This window comes from Odontesthes bonariensis, chromosome 7 (assembly GCF_027942865.1).
Source record: "Odontesthes bonariensis isolate fOdoBon6 chromosome 7, fOdoBon6.hap1, whole genome shotgun sequence".
Taxonomy (NCBI): Eukaryota; Metazoa; Chordata; class Actinopteri; order Atheriniformes; family Atherinopsidae; genus Odontesthes; species Odontesthes bonariensis.
The window spans coordinates 2,291,062-2,309,804 of record NC_134512.1 but is presented as its reverse complement, the minus strand read 5'-3'; the positions used below and the strand labels follow the sequence as shown (position 1 = coordinate 2,309,804).

Below are 18,743 nucleotides of genomic sequence, written 5' to 3'. Positions count from 1 at the left end.
GCTCCTGTGGCATCAGCTCCTGTGGCATCAGCTCCTGTGGCATGTGGCATTAGCTCCTGTGGCATCAGCTCCTGTGGCATCAGCTCCTGTGGCATCAGCTCCTGCGGCATCAGCTCCTGCGGCATCAGCTCCTGTGGCATGTGGCATTAGCTCCTGTGGCATCAGCTCCTGTGGCATCAGCTCCTGTGGCATGTGGCATTAGCTCCTGTGGCATCAGCTCCTGTGGCATCAGCTCCTGTGGCATCAGCTCCTGCGGCATCAGCTCCTGTGGCATGTGGCATTAGCTCCTGTGGCATCAGCTCATGTGGCATGTGGCATAATTTCCTGTGGCATCAGCTCATGTGGCATGTGGCATCAGCTCCTGCGGCATCAGCTCCTCCGGCATGTGGCATCAGCTTCTGTGGCATGTGGCATCAGCTCCTGTGGCATCAGCTCCTGTGGCATCAGCTCCTGTGGCATGTGGCATCAGCTCTTGTGGCATCAGCTCCTGCGATATGTGGCATCAGCTCATGTGGCATCAGCTCCTGCGGCATCAGCTCCTGCGGCATGTGGCATCAGGTCCTGCGGCATGTGTCATCAGCTCCTGCGGCATCAGCTCCTGCGGCATGTGGCATCAGATCATGTGGCATGTGGCATCAGCTCATGTGGCATGTGGGATCAGCTCCTGTGGCATGTGGCATCAGCTCATGTGGCATGTGGCATCAGCTCCTGCGGCATGTGGCATCAGCTCCTGTGGCATGTGGCATCAGCTCCTGTGGCATCAGCTCCTGTGGCATCAGCTCCTGTGGCATGCGGCATTAGCTCCTGTGGCATCAGCTCCTGTGGCATCAGCTCCTGCGGCATCAGCTCCTGTGGCATGTGGCATCAACTTCTGTGGCATGTGGCATAATTTCCTGTGGCATCAGCTCATGTGGCATGTGGCATCAGCTCCTGCGGCATCAGCTCCTGCGGCATCAGCTCCTCCGGCATGTGGCATCAGCTTCTGTGGCATGTGGCATCAGCTCCTGTGGCATCAGCTCCTGTGGCATCAGCTCCTGTGGCATCAGCTCCTGTGGCATGTGGCATCAGCTCATGTGGCATGTGGCATTAGCTCCTGCGGCATGTGGCATCAGCTCATGTGGCATCAGCTCATGTGGCCTCAGCTCCTGTGGCATCAGCTCCTGTGGCATGTGGCATCAGCTCATGTGGCATGTGGCATTAGCTCCTGCGGCATGTGGCATCAGCTCATGTGGCATCAGCTCATGTGGCCTCAGCTCCTGTGGCATCAGCTCCTGTGGCATCAGCTCCTGCGGCATGTGGCATCAGCTCATGTGGCCTCAGCTCCTGTGGCATCAGCTCCTGCGGCATGTGGCATCAGCTCCTGTGGCATCAGCTCCTGTGGCATCAGCTCCTGTGGCATCTGCTCCTGTGGCATCAGCTCCTGTGGCATCTGCTCCTGTGGCATGCGGCATTAGCTCCTGTGGCATCAGCTCCTGTGGCATCAGCTCCTGTGGCATCAGCTCCTGTGGCAGGTGGCATCAGCTCCAGCTTGCAGACCCCGTGCTTTAAGCGCTCTAACATTTGATGGACAGAAAATCTTCAGATTTGATCCAGACTCTGCTGGCTGACTTTTAAATGAAATGATAACATTCTAACTTGTGGAGGGATGTGGGATGCTCACACACACACTGGAAACACCAGGAGCCTCCACACAGGTGACACGGTTCAGCTCGTTGCTCGTTCATCTGTCAGTTGTTTTCAGTGTAAACAGGATGTTTCATCATGGTGTGGGTCCTCTGCAGCGAGTCCAGCCATGGCAGGTCGCCTCGGAGATGTTTGGACTGATGCAATGACCTCCTTACTTTACATTGTTTCAGGAAATGAAGGAAGTGCCTTTTTAACTACCTGTCTTGTAATGTGTAGTGCACCACTGAACCATCTCATTGCAGCATGTCGAAGGCTTTGACAGGTGTGATGTGGAAGCTGAGCTCCTATATAAGACATGATGACAATGTGATTCCAATAAAGTATTGTTGAAAAGCAATTTCACCTTTTTCCTCATCACTGTTCACTCTTTCACACTCTTCTTTTTCCTTCCTTCGGTGTCGTATTATATCACTTTTACTGGCACTACCTCCTCCCATTCCTGCTTTGCCCGTGACATTTAATGACGTTCTTTCTTTTTGTTTTTTTGATAACAGGGCTTCCCTCCTCTCTGCCTCTTTCTCCTTTGCTTCTGTTCCTTTTTACTTCCTAACACACGCTTTTTTCCATGTGAAAGTCTCATTCCTTTTCTCTTTGACTGATGAAGTGCACTCGCCTCTTTTTCCATTCCAGTGCAAAGTTGGATCATGTTTGACTGCAGTCAGACGTGCATCAGAGGTAAAGCAGCCCAAAGAGATGTTCATGGATGCTGCCGTTCCTCCGTCATGCCCGACTCTTTTAACCAGCAGCAGACCTTTCCTCCAGCCGAGCCACCGATGTTATCTGAGCGCTTAGCCAACGTTCGACCTCCTTAAAGGTGAATGTGGGGTTAGGTTCACACCTCGTCCTCTCAGCCTTCCTGCCAATGAAAAGTGGAGGAAACATCTGAACTGATTCCAGCAGCAGTGTGATGGAACCTCACAGAAATGTGATCAACGTCAACAAAAGTGAGATCTATTACACGGCTCGCTAAAGCAAACACTGCTGCTGTTTGCTTAACTGGGGCTAATAGCTGCTGTTTATACAACTGGAGGAAGTACAACTTTAAGTTAGGGATTCTAAGGGGGTAGAAGAAAAGAAACAGGAAGTCACATTCCTTTCTGTCCTCTCAAACCCCAGCTGGTGGAGGCGGATGGCCACCCTTCCTGGTTCTGGTTCTGCCAGAGGTTTCTTCCTGTTCAAAGGGAGTCGTTTCTCTCCACAGTCGCCTCAGGCACGCTCAGGACGGGAGATTGGACCGAAAAAAAAAAAAAAAGTTTCAGTGCAATCTGTTGGTTTCCTTAGCTAGGAAATTGTTTTTGAATTGGCTCTATATGAACAAATTGGGTTATTTTATGAATAATTATGATTACAATTAATTGAATTCCAATTGGCTTGAATTGGACTTTATTATCTAAGTGCCTTGAGATGACATTTGTTGTATTTGGCGCTATATAAATAAAAATGAATTGAATTGAATTGCGATGGATGGAGGTTAGGGTCTGGGTTCTGCAGTCTGAGTGGCTCATAAAGTTGCAGTTGTGTGGGAGTGTCTGACAGAGACAAAGCGGTTAGTGTCTATGATCACGGGGAATGCCTTCTCTTTGGTCAACAGGGTGCTGGCCCCACCCTTGAAGGGTTTTGTGGTGTGCTACTTCCCAGGATGATGTCTGAGACCTGGGAGTCCTGCACACTATCTCAGCTGTTCTCAGGCGTTCCTCTTAAACAGACCTCGGATGTTTACCAGGGATTTGCTGCAGCCTCGGATTCCACAAATACCTCTGAGGTGTCTTTGGATTGCCCCTTCCGCTTTGTTCCAGTTCTTCCTAAAGCCCTGAAAGGTCTCGATGATCATTTTTCTTTCGTTATTGTCAATCATGATTGGCACATCTGTCACAACTGCCCAGTGTGACCTTTGCAGATGGGTCAGAACTTATTACATAAACATGGGTATACCAGTGTTGTGAGAATGTATTTTAAGAAGATCCATGGTGTTTTTGTAATCTCACTGTATGTGTGAGGTTCCTCTCACTGTACTTGAGTCCTGTCTCCTGAGGTAGACCCCTGCCTCTATGGATCAGGTGTTCTGCTGTCCTTTTGTCGGGCTTTTTGTCTTATTGCCAGCCACTTCCTCTTTCTGTCAATAATATATGTCCCATGGAGGGGCTTAGTCTTCTGTCACGTACTGAATGAGTCACACATGCTCTGTCATATCCAAAAGGCTTCTTTGCATGTTGATAGCTCATGCTTTATCATTAAAAATTAGGGGTGGAACGGTACAAAAAACTCACGGTTCGGTACGTACCTCGGTACGGACCCTGCGGTTCGGTACATTTTCGGTACAGTGCCGAAGGAGGCGTGTAGCGAGGTTCGAGCACATGTAATAGATATCTGAATCCTGCCTCTTCTACAGTGGAATATGGGCGCATAGCAGATGCGATGTAAATTCCAATTGCTTCGGTAATTTTTTTCGCTCTGCATGTATTCGTATCCAGGGGTTGTTGTAATAAAATTTGGGAGACGTAATTGGTCGGGTCTTTTCATGGTTCTATAGAACGCATCTGACGGAGGTGTGTGGTGGTCGGTAGCTACGCCCCATGTCATGCTATCACGGCTGAAATGTTTCATCATACCACACAGACAGAACCGGCGCGTGTTTAATAAGTTAAACTTACACGTTGTCTCCTTTGTCTGCGGCGCGCTGCTCTCCTTTATTCCTTCATGAAACGAAGAAGTATCGCCTGCGCTTGATCCTGACTCTCTCTGTGAGCTCTTCCAGTCTCGATATTAGACGCCTGATGTGATTGTCCATGATTAATATCACCATCATGCAGACCATGAACACGGTGGCCTCCTAGCTCTCCATATTAGCTTCTTGGTGGTGTTTTTTCTTCTCTCGGGTTTTGTTTTGTTCCCTTTTGGTGTTGAATGTGGCGCTAAACGGCTAACGGCTAACACGTCACTGACGCGCACGGCTGCGCGCGGCGCATCAGTCCCAACTCATGTGCAATGCAGACTGAAACAGCTCCGCTGGGGAAGGACAGTTATCAGAACGAAATTCAAGTAGGACAGTTCTGATAACTGCGTTCTTGTAACTACTCTGTCCGAAAGCGTATATCTCTACGGACCAATCAGAGCTTGCATGTGGCAGTGTTTAAATGGGTCCTGAAGGAAACTCTTGCAAAATAAAAGTTCCGCGTTCAGAAAACTTCCGTACCGTGTGTATTCTGCGTGGAAATGCGCGTACCGAACCGTGACCCCCGTACCGTGACGGTTCGGTACGAATACATATACCGTGCCGGCCCTATTAAAAATGTATCTTATATATTGTATAATGAGTTCAACATACTTAAAATGTCTTATTGGGAACATTTAAGCACCTTGTTTAAGCAACCATGTGGGCCAGCCAGCATGTTTTCTACTGTCTTGTGCTGCCATCTCATGGTTAAAATGATTGCAGAATACAGGACAGTCGAGACAAAAAAAAAAGATGTTCAGACTGTCTTCCAATATTTATTCAGAGAACTTTTTTCTTGCTTTATGTACAAACTAAAATGAAACTCGTGCGAGAAAAATAGCAATAATTACAGATGAGTTCAGTGAGTAAAGCAGAGGCTATGTTGCTATGGCAGCACCACTCAGGCCCACTGCTGGGATATCTTATTTTGGATCTGTCCTTACGAGTGAACAGGTTGGCTCATCTCTGCTGGAGATAGTGGACGACGACCTTCTCCGAGCTCCCAATATTGTTGGGTTTTTTCAAGCCTAGCAGCTGCATCCTCTGAACACCTGCAAACACACACAAGGGCTAATGTCAAGAGCAAAGCATAAACCTGACATCATGATACTCATCTGATCATGTGAATATTATTAACCAATCAGCCAAAGAAGTGGAAACTGAGAAGAAAATCATCTTTGGGGGATCTTTACCTGTGGAAGTCTGATACAGGTTCCACAGCTTCACACACATCGAGGCTCAAAAGGAAAGTGAGCGTGAGTTTCCATGGAAAAGCTGGAAAAACTCGTGTCTCCTCGCTAACATGCAACAACATGAACTGAAGCCGCAGCTTCTCTGCTGCATGTGTGTTCTGAGAGAGGATCGTATGCTGGAGCTTTTGGACACTTCTTACAAGAAAGGAAACCGACTGACTGATTGAGCCAAGCTGGTATCAACATTTGGGACACCATGGTTGTCCCAGCTGGTGCAAGTCTCTGTGTTGAGCATTAAATATGCAGGGAGAATCATTATTACTGCATGTCGGTTAGCATAGCACATAAGTTGTACTCAGAGTAAAGTGTCAGCACATCAGCTGCTGTTAAAACTGTGTCTTCTATCCCTCCAGGCCAAAATGAGCTCAAAGCAGTCGGGCAAACACTACGTTTGCCTGTTTAAACATGCAGCAGACACACAATAATTCACATGGGACTCAACTTGTGTTTGCCTGGTCAACAGGTGGTAAGTGGATCTGTTAGCCTCTGTCTTTTTCAGGTTACAGAAACATCTTCACTGGAGTCGGACACAGCTTCTGACAGCAGAGACTGAAGAACACGAGCTATCCAAGCCAAATCAGCTAAAAGAGGCCAACCAGAGAAAACCAGAGCAGAGAGGTGGCTCGGTTTGCCACTGATTTGATCAATCCTGATATGAAATAAATATGTTCGCCTTGTATAAAGTGACAGCAAATGAAATGTTACTGTACCTCTGAGCAGCGCATAGAAGCTCTGCAGAGCCTGCCTCAGAACGCTGTGGTCGTCCTCCACAAACCTCTTCCCATCTGAAGACGGGAACAGGAAAAACAGGCTTTAGTCCTCCTGGTTAATGTGTGTGCTGATGTGGCCGTGGCTCAGTGGTTAGAGTGGGTCGTCCAATAACCAGAAGGTTGGGGGGTTGCCAGTCCATCACAGGGCCACACAGAGACAAACAGCCATGCTCACACTCACTCCTAAGGAGACACCAATGAACCTAACGTGCATGTTTTTGGACGGTGGGAGGAAGCCGGAGAACATGCAGACTCCACACAGAAAGAACCAGCCGGGATACCTCCCGCTGTGAAATATCCTACCAGACAAGAGAACTGTAATTCTTCTTCAAACAGTTCTACTCATCTTTGATACCACGTGTGTGATCATCATTGATTACACTTTTTAATAGGGCTAACGATTCAAATGTTTAATCTAATTAATCGCATGATTTCCCTGATTAATCACGATTCATCTCATTTGTATGCAAAATCCAAAAATGAATCCAAAAGTAGTGTATAGCTTTTAGCATTTAGCTTTATTTTAAATGTGCTGCCATATGAATGAAAGTGCCATAACATTTGTTGTGCAAACACACTTTTAACATCAGCATCTTTCTGTAGTTTTTATGTAGAAGCCTCGCTCCACTGTCTGTTTCCTTGAATGACTTGCTGCTATCAGTTGTGTGTTTTGCCTTTAAGTGATATTTTAGACTGGAACTACTACGCTGAGAAGACAATTCAACTTGGCAGTGTTTACAGATGACTTTGGTTCTGTCGACTCCGCCGTCTGGAAGAACTTTAAAATGAAAATGGCCGATTAAAAGTTTCGTACCCTTCTCCATGTTTGGTGGATTACTTTCTTTTCCTGTTCCACAGCAGACAGCAGCAGACTTTTACAAAATAAAAGCCTGTGAGCAACAGACTTTTACAAGATAAAATAAATAATAAAACATGTGTTAATGCGTGATAAAATATCTATCGACGTTAAATAATAACGAGTTAACTCGCCCAGCCCTACTTTTTAACAAAATGCTACTTGTCACAGAGACATTGGAGATGTTTCTATGCAGCACCGATGTGACAGATCACCTACACTGGAACAGTGCAGAGCAGCCACGACTAAATGGGAAGCACAAACGTCTAAAGGCAAGGAAGCTGCTGAATAAAGCGGAGACTTCCCATCATCCAACTACAGACATGTTGGCATGAGCGGTTTCAGTTCGCTTGTGTCACTGTTGACTTCAGATGTTTAAGAAGACTGAGCCTTCAAATTTGCGATGAGTAAGCCTTTTTGCTCTAATTTATGACTCATATGATTTTGGTGTTAAAGGGACAGTTCGCCTCTTTTGACATGAAGCTGTATGACATCCCATATTAGCAATATCATTTATTAAATTTGACTTAGCCCCTGCTGCGTCCTGTGAGCAGAGTTCCAGCCTCGTTTTGGTGTTGACGAAGGATGTCCGGCTAGTTGGCTGGGGCTAGAAAAATAAAGCGTTTTGCTTCTCAAAAAAATATGCGTTCAAAAGAGTAATACATTTGCATCACAAAATCGTTGTGCAGGAAAAAGTCAGACCTCAAAATCGCTTGGCACTATTTCTGCCTCCCTTCATATCAATGCGTTCAGCCACCTGCCGATAGCTGCACCTGTTACGGTGTTTACTGCTCGGTCTGCACTTCGGTCTGCACAGTTTACATTGGACGCATTGATATCAAGGGAGGCAAAAATAGTGCCAAGCGATGTGAGGTCTGACTTTTTCCTAGAGAACAATTTTGTGATGCAAATGTATTACTCTTTTGAACGCATATTGTTTTGAGAAGCAAGACGCTTTATTTTTTTAGCCCCAGCCAACTAGCCGGACTACCTTCATCAACGCCAAAACGAGGCTGGAACTCTGCTCACAGGACGCAGCAGGGGGTAAGTCAATGTTCATGTTCATGCTAATATGGGATGTCATACAGCTTCATGTCAAAAGAGGCGAACTGTCCCTTTAAACTGGAAACTAGATAAATGTAAGAGCCTCTGTTTCGCATCCTATCGTAAGAGACCTCGGACCCAAACTACACGTACCTTGGGAAAACACTGAGGCTGGCTCCTCTCTGGTGGAGTTTGAAAAAGTTTGCCCAAAAAAGTGTGGGCTCTAGTTTTAGAGCTCCTCAGATTATAGTTAGGATATTAACCAGGACAGTAAAATAAGTTCTTCAGTCCGGGGGAACTTAGGGGATTTATTCTTACTCACTAAGATGAGCCCCTCTAAAAGCAATACGTTAAGATTGAATGAATCACAGCAGCTTCAGTGAAGACTAATATCTCAGGTTTCTGACAAACTGGTTTATTATTCACGGACTCAAAATGATCTTCAGAAAGTAGTTTACCTGTATCAGTCAGCTGTAAGCTATGTACCTTGTGCCTGGGTGTGCCAGGTTGTATAGGTTCATAGTGAAAGCAAAGAGTCTGCTTTGTGTTGAAACTCACACTTTCCTTTTAAGTACATCATGGACTGAGGGCCCCAGTGGACATTCTGAGGGAAAACAGACAAACATCAGCTTGCTGGTGAGAGCTGCAGAAAACTAGTGGAACATGTTGGGAGCTGGAGTCGTACCTTCTGCGCATGGCAGGACTCTGCAAACAGGGAAAGGACTAAACTCCATGTCCAGATAACTGCAGCTTTTGTCTTCTGAAACGGTAAAAAAGAAAGAAAGATCACTTATTGAGCACACGTACCTTATCAAAGATGCATTCAATTAGTTGTTGAAAATATATCCTGCCAGTATCCATCCATCCATCCATTATCTGCCGCTTGTCCGGGGATCGGGTCGCGGGGGCAGCAGCCTGAGCAGAGAGACCCAGACGTCCCTGTCCCCGGCCACTTCCTCCAGCTCTTCTGGGGGGACCCCGAGGCGTTCCCAGGCCAGCCGAGAAACATAGTCTCTCCAACGTGTCCTGGGTCTTCCCCGGGGTCTCCTCCCAGTGGGACGGGCCCGGAACACCTCACCAGGGAGGCGTCCAGGAGGCATCCTAACCAGATGCCCGAGCCACCTCATCTGACTCCTCTCGATGCGGAGGAGCAGCGGTTCTACTCCGAGCCCCTCCCGGATGACCGAGCTTCTCACCCTATCTCTAAGGGAGAGCCCAGACACCCTGCGGAGGAAACTCATTTCGGCCGCTTGTATTCGCGATCTCGTTCTTTCGGTCACTACCCACAGCTCGTGACCATAGGTGAGGGTAGGAACATAGATTGACCGGTAAATCGAGAGCTTCGCCTTCTGGCTCAGCTCCTTCTTCACCACGACGGGCCGGTGAAGAGCCCGCATCACTGCAGACGCCGCACCGATCCGTCTGTCAATCTCCTGCTCCATTCGTCCCTCACTCGTGAACAAGACCCCGAGATACTTGAACTCCTCCACTTGGGGAAGGATCTCGTTCCCGACCCGGAGAGAGCATTCCACCCTTTTCCGGCCGAGGACCATGGTCTCAGATTTGGAGATACTGATTCTCATCCCAGCCGCTTCACACTCGGCTGCGAACCGCTCCAGTGAGAGCTGAAGGTCACGGCCCGACGACGCCAACAGAACCACATCGTCCGCAAAAAGCAGAGACCCGATTCTGAGGTCGCCAAAACGGACCCCCTCAACGCCCTAGCTGCGCCTAGAAATTCTGTCCATAAAAATTATGAACAGAATCGGTGACAAATGGCAGCCCTGACGGAGTCCAACCCTCACAGGAAACATGTCCGACTTACTGCCGGCAATGCGGACCAAACTCTGACACCGGTCATACAGAGACCGAACAGCCCATATCAAGGAGTCCGGCACTCCATACTCCCGGAGCACCCCCCACAAGAGTCCCCGAGGGACACGGTCGAACGCCTTCTCCAAGTCCACAAAACACATGTAGACCGGTTGGGCGAACTCCCATGCTCCCTCCAGGATCCTGCGGAGGGTATAGAGCTGGTCCACTGTTCCACGGCCAGGACGAAAACCACACTGCACCTCCTGAATCCAAGATTCGACTATCCGGCGGATCCTCCTCTCCAGTACCCCCGAATAGACCTTACCAGGGAGACTGAGGAGTGTGATCCCCCTATAGTTGGAACACACCCTCCGGTCCCCCTTTTTAAAGAGGGGGACCACCACCCCGGTCTGCCAGTCCAGAGGCACTGCCCCCGATGTCCACGCGATGCTGCAGAGGCGTGTCAACCAAGACAGCCCTACAACATCCAGAGCCTTGAGGAACTCAGGACGGACCTCATCCACCCCCGGGGCCTTGCCACCGAGGAGTTTTTTAACCACCTCGGCAACCTCAGCCCCAGAAATGGGAGGCCCCACGTCCGAGCTCCCCAACTCTGCTTCCTCATCGGAAGGCGTGTCGGTAGGATTGAGGAGGCCCTCGAAGTATTCCCTGAAGTGCCGTTCGGTGCATAAGCACAAACAACAGTCAGGACCAGTCCCCCCACCCTAAGGCGGAGGGAGGCTACCCTCTCGTCTACCGGGGTGAACCCCAATGTACAGGCGCACAGCCGGGGGGCAATAAGTATGCCCACACCTGCTCTACGTCTCTCACCGCGGGCAACTCCAGAGTGGAAGAGAGTCCAACCCCTCTCGAGGAGGCTGGTTCTGGAGCCCAAGCCATGCGTCGAGGTGAGTCCGACTATATCTAGCCGGAACCGCTCAGCCTCGCACACCAGCTCAGGCTCCTTCCCCAGCAGAGAGGTGATGTTCCTTTCCTATATCCTTTGAATGGTGTAGATATCCTTTGAATGGTGTTACAGTGCCGCCGCCGCTGCGGCCCTCCCCCCCTTTCTGTCTTCTCAAACCCCAGCTGGTCGAGGCGGATGGCCACCCTTCCTGAGTCTGGTTCTGCCAGAGGTTTCTTCCTGTTAAAAGGGAGTCGTTTGTCTCCACAGTCGCCTCAGGCACGCTCAGGCCGGGAGATTGGACCGAAAAACAAAAAGTTTTCAGTGCAATCTGTTGGTTTTCTTAGCTAGGAAATTGTTTTTGAATTGGCTCTATATGAACGAATTGGATTATTTTATGAATTATGATTATTATTAATTAATTGAATTCCAATTGGCTTGAATTGGACTTACTATCTAAGTGCCTTGAGATGACATTTGTTGTATTTGGCGCTATATAAATAAAAATGAATTGAATTGAATTGAGTTCCACGTCCCAAGAGCCAGCTTCAGTAGCCGAGGATCAGACCGCCAAGGTCCCTGCCTTCGGCTGCCGCCCAGCTCACACTGCACCCGACCCCCATGGCCCTTCCCACGGTTGGTGAGCCTGTCGGAAGGGGGACCCGTGTCGTTTCTTCGGGCTGTGCCCGACCGAGCCCCACGGGCACAGACCCGGCCACCAGGCGCTCGCCGGCGGGCCCCACCCCTGGGCCTGGCTCCAGGGGGAGGCCCCGGTGACCCGCGTCCGGACGTAGGAACACGGTGTCCAATCTTCTTTATCATCATAGGGGTTTTTATGAGCTGTTCTTTGTCTGGTCCCTCATCTAGGATCTGTTTGCCATGGGTGACCCTACCAGGGGCTTAAAGCCCCAGACAACATAGCTCCCAGACTCATTGGGGCACGCAAACCCCCCCACCACGGTAAGGTGACAGCTCATGGGGAGGCCAGTATTTACTCCTAATTGGTATGAATACACTGACTGAGTTTGTTTATATAGAAACAGAGAAATACACTTTATTGGCTTTTGTATGCTTTGCCAATATGGTGACAGTAAAATGTGTAAAAAGCGGGTAATATGTCCAATGAAACAGAAGATCTGTCTTTCCAAAAGTTGCTGCCATACCGACGAGTACATTCTATGGGCACAAGAACAAACCCCAACAAATCCCATATCACTGGATGTCTTCTCCACGGCACAACAGCTTTTAGCACTGTCGACCGTTTGTTTTTTGAATAAAGCTGTGAAAAAAGACATTGCTGTGTTTATCCTTGTAGCACCCACAGTTGCAGATATGCAACAAGATTTTTATTTATTTACATTATATTTGTATTTACATTACATTATTTAATTTTTTTAATTTACATACATTACATACATTCGTGTGTAATATTTTTTTACATTACATTTTATGTACACTCTGCTTTGCGGTGGTCTGTTCTAGTTCGTTCTGGTCTCGTTTAGTGTGGTCTGCTTTGTCCACCTTTCACAGCGGTAATGGGAGGTCAGGTCTCCAAATTGTATTATTATGATTGTTTTTTTGCATTTTTTTACTAGCTTCATGTGCACATTTTTTATTTACATTAATTTTTTTTGCATTTTATATGTGCTTCACTTTGTCACAACAAAGATCTGTGATCTGTGTGATTTGTTGTTGAATGGAAAATTTATGATGGTTGCGTTCCGCACTTTGTATTAAGAATGTTCAATAAAGGTCTATTATATACATTTTATTGTGGTAGCAGCAGTTACTGGTGAACTTTCACTATACCTTTTTTGCCAAACGATCTGCAGAGAATGACTTGGTTTTGTGAACTAAATTAATCAGGAAAGCCCACAGTTGCAAATATGCAACATTGCCTAAAATGATCAAAAATAGCCCAATTCCAAAAAATCCAAAAATATTGGTTTATTCCCACCCAAAAAGATGCAAGAAGAGCCAAAATGATTTTTTTCAATGATTATTCATATGCTTGGGTGCTACAAGGCTAAGGAGGAAATGCATATAATGCTTTGAAAATGTTCAGATTGCCTGTGACCTGTGATAGGTGGCCCCACCACTGCTGTGCAGGAAATCCAGCGCTTGATGGGGTGTGTGTGATAATATTGTTCCCTCTAAAAGAGAGCAAAGTTTATCTTTTCCTAAACTATTAACATATTTCCTAGTGGTCTTTGTGAAAATAAACTGTTTTATGATAAACAGAAATAAAGGTATTTATCATCACTGCGTACGTTTTGTTTGTGCACGTGTGACATATGGTAGAGGATTCTTCAAGCCTAAGGAATGCTAGCGTGAGGGGCAGCTGGGGTAGACATTTCACCTGCTCCCCCCAGCTGTGTGTTTTTAATTGTATATCAAGGTAACAAGTCCAGCTGTGAACATGTTCGAACTGCCAAATCAAAAACAGGTATTCTACATATTGACCTGCTGTTTTAAAGAGAATTAGTACCATGACTCCCATCTTTTAAATTGTTACAAGACAAACAGTGATAATAGCATTTTTTTTTACAAATACCTCGTAAAAGTTTTGGGTACTTTTTAACTTGTCAGGTCGTTTTTAAAAATCCAATCAGTTTGCCGTTTTGACTTGTAAGTGAGACTTTCCCACGTTTGACCCATTAAACAGGGGATGCAAACCCACAAATCTGCATTGCGGAGTAATCCCCTCCTTGTGTTGACATAAAGACACTTGAGGGTCAAATTGTGTTTCCTATATCATGATTGATCTGCTTTGACTTAGAACTGTATTTACATTCTGGCTTTAAGAATCACGATGCAGATCTCAACAACCCCAAACTCAGCACTGCCAATTGCATTCTCAAAGAAATCTAGTGCTGTAGATAGCCTACCCATAACATAATTACAGCACGTACGTAATCCATCCATCCATTTTCTATACCTGCTTAATCCAATTCAGGGTCGTGGGGGGGCCGGAGCCTATCCCAGCTGCCAGTCTAGTGTTGTTATGGAGAGTTCAGTCTGCTTTGCAGCATCTGTTGGGGCAGCAGCATCAGAGCCAGAGACTCAAAGAAAGTGAACAATCTGATACAGAAGGCTGGCTCTGTGCTGCTCTGGAGCTCCTGGAGCTGATTGTTAAAAGAAGAATGCTGCAAAGCTGCACAATGGACAAACTGCACATCCTCTACAAAACATGACTAAAATCAGTGTGTTCAGTCAGAGGCTTCTTCAATTTCATCAAGGTCTAGTAAAGGAGGTCATTACTGGCCACAGCAATAACTAATTAATAACTCTGTAATGATCTTATCTTTTTTATTTCCTAAATAATCATTTACTGCAGCTATTTATTGTCGCTTTGCGATTAAATATTAGGTTATTATTCAGATCTATTCAATTTAGTTCAATTCAATGCTGACTAAAACTGTTTTTTTGGTTTTTTTTTAAGATCAATGGAGAATGAATGCAAATGAACACAGGGATTAACGGGATGCGTCCAGGCCAGTCATTTCAGACAGAACTGCAAACATGTAAACAGCATTATTGTAGAATCACCTACAGTATGGACGCAGTTACATTTATAGGAGTTCAAGTAGGTGGAGGTACAACGAGACCATGCCATTAGATTTGTGTTTGGAAGCACTTTAGAAAAGAAAAGGAATACTAATCCCAATATGAGGAACAAAAGCAAAAGGGCTCCTACACATTTACTGCTTGAACACCAAGAACTAGTGTTTGGACAGATAACATTATTTATTTTACTGTGTCCAACTCCATGTATGTAACTGTAGGTAAGGTATGTCAAAACATCTTAGTCCAACAGTAAATTATAAGCATGGACTGTCTTTTCAGGGTGGTGATGATGATTAATTAAACTGCTTCTATCATAACTATTATTCATTATCTATGTTTTATTCAACATCCTGCCTCACATGAGATACATTTCAAAATAAAACATTTGTTTACTGGTTTCATCTTCCAGTGGATTTTGTGCGGTGCTATCATGCTCTGAATTTCAGCGAGCATTAATAAAGTGGAAATAAGAGGTGGCTGTCACAGCTTCTCTAATTCCACTGCTTTTTTTCATCACTGGAAATAACTTTGGGCTGTTTTTTTGGACAGTTCCTTAGAACATTTCCTCAATATAATTGATCAAAATGGCAAAACAATAGCAAACATAGTAGATTAATAATCAAATGCTTTGAAAAATGACAGTAGCAAAAAGTAATAATGTACAAGCACAAAACAAGTCAAATACAGTGTATTACAAGTAACACCAGTTTTAATGTTAATTACTAAGAAGTACAAAAGACAAGTCAAATCTTTCTTTGCAGTGCACTGATCACTTTTACAAGACCTACAAATAAATGTAGCCAAAAGCATTTCAAATGTCGATATTTACAGAGCTTTATGGACATTGCTTTTATAAAAAAGAACCTATCTTCAATGATACGCTTTAAAAGTAACACATTAGACTGTATATGAAAACGTAGTGAGTCCTCTTACCATAACTGCTGCAGCAAGAACAGGTGGTCCAGTCACAGCATGTGTGAGGTGCAGGCCAATGTTCCAGGCTGCTTATATCTCCTGTAAGGAGCGGAGGAAGCAGTAACAAGTTCGATCCTGCGCCCCATGAGGCCAGGCAAGACTCCTGTTTACTCCTGAGAAGCTAAAAAACAGCACAAAAACAGGCCCACGTCATCACCATAATCTGCACATCAATAGTGTGCCTCTGTTGTTTGAGACCTACGAGTGGCGTGTAAGTGTGTGGGAGGTTCTCCCACTAAGCCAATGCTAGATTTCATGGTGATGTGGGCAAAAGCAGCCAATTCTAAATTGTGTATCACAATATAGTGTCTGTTCAGATCGAGTCAAATGCACAAAAGTCACAGTACAAATGCAAAATAGTACAGATATACTAATTATTGTGCTGGTCCTGTCAAAAGCAGACTTTTGGAAACTGGTTAGTCCGACCAAAAGTGTAGAAAGTTGTGCTCCTCCAAAGTAGAACAACTGGATCCCTGCTGGATCACTGCTGGATCCCTGCTGGATCCCTGCTGGATCACAGCTGGATCCCTGCTGGATCACAGCTGGATCCCTGCTGGATCACAGCTGAATCCCTGCTGAATCCCTGCTGAATCCCTGCTGGATCCCTGCTGGATCACAGCTGAATCCCTGCTGAATCCCTGGTGGGTCTGCTGGATCCCTGCTGGATCACAGCTGGATCCCTGCTGGATCACAGCTGAATCCCTGCTGAATCCCTGCTGGATCCCTGCTGGATCACAGCTGGATCCCTGCTGGATCCCTGCTGGATCACAGCTGAATCCCTGCTGAATCCCTGCTGGATCCCTGCTGGATCACAGCTGAATCCCTGCTGGATCCCTGCTGGATCACAGCTGAATCCCTGCTGAATCCCTGCTGGATCCCTGCTGGATCCCTGCTGGATCTGCTGAATCCCTGCTGAATCCTGCTGGATCCCTGCTGGATCCCTGCTGGATCCCTGCTGAATCACTGCTGGATCTGCTGGATCCCTGCTGAATCACTGCTGGATCTGCTGGATCCCTGCTGGATCCCTGCTGGATCCTGCTGGATCCCTCTGGATCCCTGCTGGATCCCTGCTGGATCCCTGCTGGCAACTGGACGAAGCCTCTGGCTCTCACTGATGAACATTTGTGTGAGAGGCATCTCAGTAATTAAAACAGATTACAACTTGTTCGTGTTGACTTCATACGATTTGAAAAACATCATTCATTTCTTTCTTATTAAAAACATTGAGCTAACAGACCCCTGCTGTTGTATCTATTTTTTCTGAAATTAGCGTAATTGGGGGGTGGGGGCATTATGCAGCATGGGGTCTGCATCATTTCCATGCCAGTGGCTTGCACAGTCTGGTTACCATTCAAACAGCAACAACTTACACAGCTGAATAGTTATTCATTGTTGTGGTGACTTGGGTCATACTGTGTCTTCCTGGGATTTTCAAATGAGCTTTTTTTCTGTTAAGAAAAATGCTGTTTAAAAAAAAAAAAAAAACATTTCTCTGCAGACACTTTTTTTAACAAGTGTTATGATGTATAACCACGGCAACAGGAAAATAGTGTGATGAGTCACTGAGCTTTTCAGAGCCCAATCAAATCCAGAGGAGTTGGAAAAGAGATGGATGCAGAGCACAAGCACAAGAGCGAGTAAGAAGAGCGAGTTTAAAACTTTTCTTCACTTGATCATCATGGTAATGTGAGATAACTGGCAGAATGGACAACCTTGCATCCCAATCGAGGACACAGCAGTATGTTAAGAAGGCAATGCGACCCAACTTTCCGTCGGAATGGTGACAGCAAACATCGAGCAGTTGGCTGTGAGCTCCGTTTGTGACCTGCCAACACCGTCGGACATCATCAGCTAAATTGTTGCTAAGCTACAAAAGCACCACCCGATCCATCTGTACTGCTCACTAAAGATTTCAGCCACACCTCTCTGTGCAATACTTGAACGTTGGAAAAGTTTGTCAAAGGATTTTACTTTCAGCTCCTTCTGGATGATGATAACACCTTTCTGAGCACGCAGACAGCATTCTGTTGTGTTGCAACATAAACGGATCTATCACATGCAGTCCCAGTATTTGGAAACAGGAGCATGATATAGAATTTGCCATGTCAGGAAAAAAAGTGAAATAACTTTTATTTGACATATTTACTGTGAAGTAACCATCACGCTGTTTTCTCTGAGCATGTGCTTATTTCCACTTTTAAACATGAAATTAAAGAAGGAACACCTACTGTAATAATCTGAATACAGTGAGAACATATCCTCTCAATGCTTTGGAAGAAACTGCAGTTCTCAGAGAAAGCTTTTTTTTTTTTTAGAAATAAACAGGATGTTACATTAACTTTCACAATGATGCATTACAGCACAAACTCTAAGATGATACCACACATGGAGCAACAAGCAGGAACCCAATGAACATGCTTCTGGTGCACATTGTAGACATTTTAGGGCACTTCTCTTAATGATGCATAATGCTAAAAAACTGGGACATTAACTGAAAATGCTTTTCTTCACTGGAACATGTTGAAAAGTTGTGGGCTCGTGGCTGATGAGATCCGTTCATCACCAACTTCTGTTCAAGAAGAAGAAAAGCAGGTGATTTAGAGAATACCAATATGCTGCCTGGCAAGTAAAGATCATCCTACTGAGACCCTGCGTCCTCATAAAGAAACAATTTGATCCAAAAAATCTTCCTTTTCAAAGACAATGCTTAGTTTTTAAACTTATACAGTTGTACTCATCCCAAACAGCCAGGAGAGATGAAAGGCACACAAGGCAATGCACAGCAATTCATCTCACATACCTGGGGGAGCAGCCACTGGCCATTTAACCCATTTAGGCCGGGAAAGCATTGCCGCATTTCTACCTTTAAACAGGGGAAAGCATACACATCTTTTTTCCTGTATGTAGAAAACATGGCTGTTATTCCACATAATCTGCCCAAAACACTTGCAGACTGCTGTCACTAAGAAACCTGGCATAGCAGCCTAATGCTGATTTCAAACAGGCTTCCAGCAGCATTTGTTGAAGCATTAAAAACCTTGTTTAAGCGGTGACATTTTCTGATGTGCGTTGTCTAAGATATCGATGTGGAGTTCAAGAAGGTGCTGGTTAAGCTCATCCCAGCACTTCTGTCACCTGAAAATCTGGTGGAAAAAGAAAT

At 45.9% G+C, this 18,743-nt stretch overlaps 1 protein-coding gene across 1 annotated transcript; it reads right to left on the bottom strand.

Moving 5' to 3' along the window:
- Nucleotides 1-5,166: 5,166 nt before the first annotated feature.
- Nucleotides 5,167-15,757, bottom strand: LOC142384577 (spexin prohormone 2-like). Its single transcript, XM_075470877.1, has 5 exons — nt 15,542-15,757; nt 9,008-9,082; nt 8,881-8,926; nt 6,363-6,437; nt 5,167-5,451 (listed from the first exon to the last, which is right to left on the bottom strand). Exons 1-5 carry the CDS (start codon nt 15,542-15,544, stop codon nt 5,360-5,362), a joined length of 291 nt encoding a protein of 96 aa, XP_075326992.1. The 5' UTR covers nt 15,545-15,757; the 3' UTR covers nt 5,167-5,359.
- Nucleotides 15,758-18,743: the final 2,986 nt, after the last annotated feature.

Bases quoted from the DNA above. Each gene is read 5' to 3' on its own strand.
- LOC142384577 (XM_075470877.1), bottom strand. The intron at 6,438-8,880 runs GTGAGTTTCAAC...TCCCGTCTTCAG, and splicing joins GATGTACTTAAAAGGAAAGT to ATGGGAAGAGGTTTGTGGAG. The intron at 5,452-6,362 runs GTACAGTAACAT...GTGTGTTTGCAG, and splicing joins CTTCTATGCGCTGCTCAGAG to GTGTTCAGAGGATGCAGCTG.